This window comes from Pteropus vampyrus, unplaced genomic scaffold, assembly GCF_000151845.1.
Source record: "Pteropus vampyrus isolate Shadow unplaced genomic scaffold, Pvam_2.0 Scaffold233, whole genome shotgun sequence".
NCBI classification, from domain to species: domain Eukaryota; kingdom Metazoa; phylum Chordata; class Mammalia; order Chiroptera; family Pteropodidae; genus Pteropus; species Pteropus vampyrus.
Genome location: NW_011889014.1, coordinates 1517974 through 1526895, shown reverse-complemented (window position 1 = coordinate 1526895; position 8922 = coordinate 1517974). Strand labels below are relative to the sequence as shown.

General features: G+C 44.4%; 1 protein-coding gene across 1 annotated transcript in view; it reads right to left on the bottom strand.

Annotated features, from left to right (window-relative positions):
* Nucleotides 1-8922, bottom strand: part of TIAM1 (T cell lymphoma invasion and metastasis 1) — a 348762-nt gene that overhangs the window by 130779 nt on the left and 209061 nt on the right. The window contains exon 4 of the mRNA XM_023519721.1: nt 1170-2143. Coding sequence (XP_023375489.1) covers nt 1170-2132 — 963 coding nt within the window. The 5' untranslated portion in view covers nt 2133-2143. The remainder of the gene's footprint in view (nt 1-1169; nt 2144-8922) is intronic.

Here is an 8922-nt window from a genome sequence, read left to right as displayed (position 1 = left end):
CACTTCTCAAGAGAACTGAAACTCAAAATTCCTGTTTGACTTGCACTGGAGCAAGGCCAGAAGTTGTGGTACCATCCTCTCCCGGCCAGGTCATAGTACATCTGCTGCTCCCCCACTGACCACGGTGCTGCTCAGCAGACACCCAGGTGGTTGAAACGCCCTTCAAGGCAAATGGGCCCAATCTGGATTTCTGATCTGAAGCACCATCCTGCAGACCACCGCCCCATCCTCAATACAAGCCAGGAAACCTGAAATTCCACTGCAGGGACCAGCAGAACCAGAAGAGGACCAGGGTATGCAGGTCGGCTTGACAAGTTATCATTCTCATGTTAATTACCATTATCAATTAAGGCAATGGGTCCTCCTTTCATTAGCAAGGCCTTTAGAAATCTTTGAAAAAGATCTCTCACTCTCTCCTGCCCTAGACCCAAGGCGGCACACCCACTCTCTCATGCCCTAGACCCGAGGCGGGCTGGTTGAACTTCTTTACCCTCCATTTCCCAAAGGAGCAAATAGAAGTCAGGGTTTGCCCAAGGTCGAACTACTAGCTGGCTGCAAAGTAGGAACCCACCCGTTATTCCTTCCATTACACCTCCCTCCAGAGACAGGGCTGGCCTGCATCGCAAGGAACAGGAAATTGAAATGGCTCCTGGTAAGGCAGGGAGCCTGCCAACTTCCGAGAGAAGCTGACAGATGACCAGAGCCCTCCCTGAATCCAAAACACCTCCTCCAAAGAGCTTCCGACGGACCTCTTCCCACCTGCAGTGCGAAAGAGGGAAGCTCCCAGGGTCCCGCAGCCCACCGTGCCCATCTGTCCACTGACAGGACCACGTTAGAGAGGAAGGAAGCTTAGGATAAGGAAGATACTCTTGAAAATCTGAGTCGGAGAAGCAGTTTCTCAATATGAAGTTATCAGCTTTATTCCCACTCCTATCACAGCACCCCCCACACCCACTCTTTTCTTAATCCCCACCCCTTAAGCACAAAACTGGAAGAGGGGCAAAGCGGAAGAGAGATGAATACTCGACAAACAGCACCAGCTGCAGGAGGAGCCACCAGGCGAACAGGGCAAAACCCCCAAAAAGATAGGAAGCTTCTAAGAGCAAAAATCATGCACCTAAAGTCATGCACCGTTTCCAAAATATTGAAACAGATTTCAATCACTTTACCTGAGTTGTTTTTGCTCTTCTGCCTTGCATGCTGTTGCTATGGCTAATTTGTGGGTTGGTGGCACCTTCAGAAAGACAGTGAGATTTCCTACAGGGAAGTGTGTTATAATTACTGTAGGGAAGAGCCTCTTCAGCAGCAGCTGGTGGCATCTTGTGGTTTGCAAGATTGGGAATATCAGACACCAAATTCCGACAATAGCCTGCAAATTTGCCCCTCGGCCCCCCGTTTGCCATCACGGCGGAGGTTTTCTGAGCATACAAGTCACTCAGGGAATTGGCACGCTGACAGGTGCTGAGCCGCCGCGGACTCGCCCGGGTTTCCATACCCCGAGCCTCCTCGCAGTCTTTCTCTTCCGCGGAACCCAAGATTTCTTCGTTGCTTGTTAAATGTTCTTGGCTCAGATCAGAAAGTGAGAATTCCAGGCTGTCCTCCCGCCAGATGTCTGCAGATTTGGAGCGCTTCTTCTTAAAGCTCGCCGTCTCCATGAACGTGGGCCCGTTGGATGTATAGGGATGCTGTCTCCTGCCTCCCTCAGCCAAGTATGTAGCGTCATCTCCGTAAAGCCTGCTCTCCTCCGAGTCTGGCATGCTCTGCACAGAGGCTGCTGTGAGGACGATGCTGCTGTCTACGCTGGGAGTGACAGAAGAATCGGTGTAAGACACGGGTCTCAAGCCCATATCCACGCGGTCCACCCATATGGGGCTCCCGAAGTCCTCCAGGGTGCCTTCCTGGGAGAAGGGTTCCAGGCCATTTTCGGCCAGGGACTGGGGGATGCTGGGGGTGCTGCTGGATCGGGTGCTCACTTCGGAGTTGCGGTGGATCACCTTCCCGGAGGAGGCGTGCCTCGTCCGCCGCGCCTTGTGCGACAGTCGCAGCGAGCGCGACGTGTGCTTGCGCCCCAGGCTGGCATGCTTTTCTCCATAAAACTCATGCTCTACATTTTGACTTTCTGCGTTTCCCATGGTTTTATGGTCTGTAGCAAAAGGGGGAAAAAAGAAAGGAGGGTATAATTGAGTCACCAACGGGTATGGGCAGTTTAACTGAAATGGCTCAGCATGCAGGGAAGGCAAACAGCTTGGCAGGTAATGGCGCAGCATCCTATATATAGGCACCTGGCGGCTACTTGGACTCTTACGCGGTAGCAGGTGAGAATTAACATCCACTGAGATTACGCCTCCGGGGATGTGAAAAAAGAGCATAAATAAGATCATTAGAGAAATACACTTGTCTTTGCCCAGAGGGTAGCTGCCCACCTGGCACCTACCTTAGTTTCACAGGCTGGCAACCCTTGGCTTCTTTCCTATAGTTAGCGACTTAGATATTTAAAGTTCTATTCCCATCCATAAACCGAAAACTCTAAAAAGAAAACCAAGGTGTCTGCCTAATGAGTAATGTGTTTGATATTATGTATTTCGGGGGGAAAAAAACAAACAAACAACAACTCAGAGGCACATCTGAAAACATCCCTCCCTCTGAGTGGTTTTTCTGCTTCATTCTGACTCCGTCTACACTTAAAAAAATCAATCAAAAATGAAAAAATTCAAGATGTGAGTCCGATCAACTCTTCCTAATAAACCAAAGTCGGAAAGAGAAAACGCTTTTACCTTGAATTCCACAGCGTTCTGAAAACCCTGATTTTCAGTTAGGAGAGGGCGTGAAGTGAGAGATGGGCGAAACAAAATAGAAACCCCGCTCTCCGCTTAGCAGCAGGCTAATGGGTTTATTTCTGGGAGCAAATCCAACCTGAGAACATTAATCTGGTACAGAGTGCCCCGCAAACAGAGACTCGCACTGTCGAACCACCAAATGTGACTCAGCCTTTTGGGGCTACCCAGGTTAATTCAAGTCCCTCCTTACCGTTTTTTTCAGTCTCTCTCGCTGACCAGATAACTGTTACCCAGAGTGGGAAACAGAAACATCTTCAAAACTCGACAATCGTGACTCTATTTAGCCTATTCCCCTTGCCCCACAAGAGGTTCCTCTCTACCATTCAAATCTTGTACACTTAAGATACACACATAAAAATGGCCAAAAAGGAAAAGAGAAAAATATGGTAGCTGGGCAGATCCCTGAGCCGATTCTTTCAACCACCTACATATTCATTCAGAAAATATATACTGAGCACCTACCATGTTCTAGAAGCCAGAGATACAGCAGTTAACAGAGGAGGCACATTCTCTACTCTCATGAACATGATATCCTAGCCAGGGGAGGCATATAATAAATGAAAACTGACAGGCACCACGGGAAACAGGGAATGAATTCACTGTGACCATTCTGGTTGGAAACACCCTGGAAGAGAATACACCTTCACACCGACCCGGGAATCACTCCATAATCCCACGATTCCATCTAAAATGTTGCTTGACCTCTCACAAGCACGTCTTGACTGAAATGAAATTTGTGGCAACAGGAAGTGAAAACCCTCCATTTAATGTTCCATCGAGTTCAGGACTAACTCATACAAACACCAGATGTTCAGCTATTCCCATACTGGAATATTCCCTACCAGGTCAAAACATCATGTGATTCTCAGAACTTTCCGAGACAGAGACTCTCCTTTTTACTGGTAGCAAATGTGTTTCAAAGCCATAAGTTCACGCCTCTCTGGCTGGCATCTTTAAAAAGCAAAAAAAAAAAAAAAAAGATGAAAACTCAGAAGAGGAAAAACAAAAAGATCAACCATCCATGCATGACCATTATGTTATCGACATTCCTAAGAATATCATGGGCTACATTTTTTTAAAGTAAAATAAATAAGCATTTTAGTACCACTAAATTGTGTTACTAACGGTCAGTGATCAGTACCTCACAAACGTAATCACCACATAGTCACTAGGGTTTCTGAAGGGGGATGCAAAAGCCAGGATCACAACTGGTCAATGCCATGACCAACTTCCTAGGGTTCTTGATTTTTTTTTAAAGTATACATTTAAGATACCTGGATGTATCTATATGTTTTACCAATAAGCAATTAAAAGTTTAGAAGAACAAGTGTTAGCCGCGGTCCCATTTTAAGAATTACAAAGATTTAAATTGAAAGAAAGGAAAGAATTATGGTGAAAGAAAGACAAAACTGTCACCTCAAATACACTAGGATGTATCCTCATCTATCACACAGATCAAAAGTTTGCAAATACAAATTGACAGACATATTCTCGACAACAAATTTCTGGTTAGGCTTGTTTCTGCCAAAAGAAAACTAATCAAGTTAAAAGCCTCAGGAGAGATTTCCTAAAGGAAATGGCCCCAACCTTCAAGAATTACAACACTCCATGCATCACCCTGATGGATCTGTTATATTAATAGTATTTTTTAGTAGCAAGACTCTTTTCAGCCAGCCAAGGTAGGAAAGAAGCCATTTTTATCTTTAGAACTAGAATTTAGAGATGAATGCCAAATCTCCTAAATCCTACCAAGAGAAATTCTCAGGGGATGACCGAAGCAAGGTCAGCAGGAAGTTTGAAGCAACTAAAGTTAAGAAAAATAAGTTTCTGGGGACTGCTGAAACACGCCTTAATTTAAAAGCTTTCTCAAAAGGTCAATGAGACCCCTGAGGGCCAATGTGTGTGTGTGTGTGTGTGTGTGTGTGTTTGGTGGGGTGGGGTAGGGGTTGGAGGGGTTGAGGACAGGGACAGACTCTGAAACAACATATGCATGAAAAAATTAAAACTGTTCATTGAATACAACAGACAATCTCTCCTTTTGGGAACGACTCCTGCTCTAAATTTTCAGTGGTGAACTGAAAATTCTCATTCTTTTCTCATACACATGTAAATGCCAGCTACTTCCAGCTTCTTAATTTCAACATGTTCTCTCCTAATTAACCCCTACCATTTATTTTTATTTCAAAAAACATATTTTTAAAAAAATGTGATTTATATTTTACACTTGCGCAGGCCTTGATTGTTCCTGTGAGTCTAGAAGCAACTTGCAGGCAGAAAGTGGCTCTGACTTTCTATGGTCACCACTACCGAGACTAGTGTGTTCTGCTTGTGATAATGAGTCATTACATGTTCATGCATTCTCGTAACGAAAGGAAACGGTCAGTGATCAGTACTCACCAACGTAATCGCCACACGGTCACTAGGTAAGAGGGCTACAGAAGTGGGGGGAGGACAAACTGAAATGCAAACACCAGGATCACAATTGAAAAGAAGAGCAATGGAAAAGGTATTTGATCTCAAACCAAAAAACGTCACTGGTTTTGAACTCGTTAAACTCTCATTTGCAGACTAGGATTTACTTATGTAATAAGTGAGTGGCTTGTCCTTTCCGGGGCAGCTAGTGGCAGGGGTATGAAGCGGGAGGTAGTGGGTAAGATTTTAGTGTCAGAACAACTCTCAGTATTTAAACCTCAAGTCTGGCATCTGCCCTTGTCGACAGTCTAAGGCCTAGTTTCCCTGGCCTGGCCCCAGGGCCTTTGCCCATGCTCTTCTCTCTGCCCTCACCCTTTCTTCTTTTAGGCATCTACCTGGCTTACTGTCTCCAGGCCATTCAGAACTTGATGCAAATCTCAGGGAGGCCTTTCCTAGTGTCTATCCAAAATGACGATCCCATCAACACTTCCAATCCTGCTTCTCTGTCTTCTTTTTCCCTCCTTAGCATTTATCACAATCGTAACAAACAATATAGTTCACTTACTCATCTTTGTTATTCTCTATCCTTCCCCACTAGAAGCTAAGCCTCGGGAAGACTGCAAGTTTTGCTGATCTCGTCCGCTGCGATATCCTCGATGCCTAGAACGCTGTCTGAAAAGGTAGTAAGGTGCTCAGTAGAAAAAAAATAGAATGAATGAATGACAAAATAAACTCTAATCCAGGGCGTAAAAATTCATACAACTATAAAAAAAAATATTCATGGACGAGGATGTTCCCACAATGTGAACCAGCACAGCACCTACGATGTTCTCTGCTCTCTGGGCCCCTTCCACCTGCAGACCTACCTATGCAGGTCCCTCATTCCAGACCACCGGGTTTAGGATCAACCTGATCCGTGAACTGAGTTGAAGCTGAAAGGAGTTCAGCTACCCCTGCTCCACCGTGCTTTCCAATACCAGGCTGCCTGCACAAAGAATGGAGGCCTTGCTCCTGACTTATTCCACTTAATTCTTACCTTCAATTCCTATCTTCCTCCTCTTTTTGGAGCTATCCCTGCAGAGGCTTAGGAAAGGGGGTTGGAGTTGAGAGGGTACCTCTCCCCGCCGTCAGGGCAGAGAGTGCAGATCTGCTCAGCCTAAGATGGTCCAGAGAAAATGGGGTCAAAGGAGTCACAGTGGCGTGATGAAAAGAGGTCATCCGACAGTAGTACAGGGTCAGAAAATCAAGAGATTCTCAGGGACAGCCAGAGATAAGGGCACTAGAAGGAGCATGACTTTCCCATTCTTCCCAACACCATGATCTTATTCTTGAAGCGATGAGTTAAACTTTTCAAGTAATCATAGTAACTTCCTTTAAACCCCATCAAAATAAATACATAATGAAAGAGTAAAAAGTGTCATGAGGAACTTTATCCTAAGTACAGACAGTCACTAGGGTGGTTCATACCTGCATCAGTAATGGCCATTACTCAGGGATGGCTTTTATTGATTTATTAGCCTACTAAGCCTTACGTGATAAAATAGTGTAATTGAAAAAAATGTCAAACTCCTGGCTTCGGAGGTTTACTATAATTATGTAAGAGGCAACCATTATGGGGAACTGAGCAAAGGGTATACTGCCTGTGTACAATTTCCTATGAATCTGAAATTATTTCTAAATAGTTCAAATAAACAAAGCCTTAACTAACTGGATTCCGGGTAAATGAATTTTCGTTTAAAAGTGAGGATTCTTTGAAATGAAGCATTTCTGAATCCCCTTTTATAGGTGAAAGTCATCTAAAACACTCTTGTATAATTTCAACAAATTAGGCAATAAAAATAAGCATGTGCTGGGCATCATCTAGCACCATGGTATCAGGAAATTTAAAGCAAACACAGACCAATGATCCAAAGCGAGGTTAAGTAGAGAGGTAGAGTTGATTAACTGGGGATAAAGCTTCTGTCTTAATAACGTAGGGAACAAAACTGAGTTGCTGACATGCAGTGCCAGCCACGATGGAGTAAGGCACTGTGGCCAATCTTCCCTTCACTGATAAACACTAAAGACTCTGGACCAAATGAAAAAGCAACTACCTGAGCATTCCGAGAGTAAGCAAAAGCAGGTGGATTGGGGGAGTCAAAACCTGAAGAAGACATCCTACGAGAGTTTCCTGTTTTTGTTTTTATTATTCTAATTTCTCTCCCAGCCTTGCACAGAGGGTGAACACGCAATGCAGCTTGGCAATGGCAGCAAAACATCCTGAGACACATCCTGTCGTTCTGGCCAAAGGAACCAAAAAGAGTGGTCCCTACAAGCCAAAGAGATGGGGCGATCTCAGAGAGAAAAAGTGCTGGAGAAGCAAATCTTCTAATGCTGTGTGTAAGTCCACATAATTCCCAGGCTCGCAATTCAGATGCATATGCCTGGGACTGACCCAAAGCGAGACAGCGAAGGCTTTGAAAGCCAAATTACAATATAAACCACAACCCGCACCCCAGACTAACTCCCCAGGTGGCACATGCGTGGGAAAAACCCAAAGCAGCAGAGCAAAGCCTTCGAAAACTGAACTGACATTAGAGACACCACTCACCAGAGGTCAGAGAGAAATTGCAGTCTGAACCTAGCCAGGTTGACTGCCTGCTAAAACAGCAAAAAAGAAAAATCAACATTCTCCAGATGATTTTAACAGAACCTAGAGTCTCCCAACAGAATATTCAAAACATCCATGATGCATTCCAAAGAACCAAGCAAATCTAACCGGTTCTCAAGGGTAAAGACAATCAATAGATGCCACCCCCGAGGTGCCCCAGAGGTTGAAATGATCAAACAAAGACTCTTAAAGAAGCTATTATAACTGTGCTCCCTGAGTAAAGGTAAACATTCTTGAAATAAATGATAAACTTAACTGCTTGCCGTGTCTATGCAAAATCATTATGAACATCCATTATTACGCATGGGTAGGGAAACAGAACACAAGGAAAAAGGAAAGGTTAAACCTATATGACCCACGATAGAGCATATAAGCTGCATTTTTTAAATCATGCTGATGTTATGTTTACTGCATGAGAAAACATTCCAGTTAATAGAAAGCCACCTCATGGTCAAGGTATCTGACCAGAGAGAACACAGAAAAATACTACTGTACCTTCAGATTGGTCAGAAGAAAAGAAGGAGAGAAAGAAGTCACGGGGAAACCAGAACTAACTCATCACCTCAAAACCTAAGGAGGTTACAATAATATTTTTATAGTTTCAGAGGTCTAATTCCTTAGATGAGACCGGAAGTGCAAGTGGTACTTCGGCCGTAGAGCAGCGCCCCACCTTTTAGCTGGGGCGCGGGAAAGCTCCGTGTGATCAAAGCCCAGCCTGCGGGACAGCCTGCCAGTGCCTGCCCTGTTCAGTAATTAATCAAAAAGACAATTTTCCTACAAGGAACAAACATCTCTAGAGCAAAACTCTTCTTATTCTCAGGAAATAAAAGATTAAATTTGACATGCGTGTCCAAGACACTAGCTTTGAGAAGATTAAATTTTTCTTTAAGAATATTAATAATATTTCACTTATGAGCACGCACACACACACGCGCGCGCGCGCGCACACACACACACACACACACACACACTAGACCTGTGTACAAATTGTTAAAGTAACTATTCTGGATAAAGTGATTATGA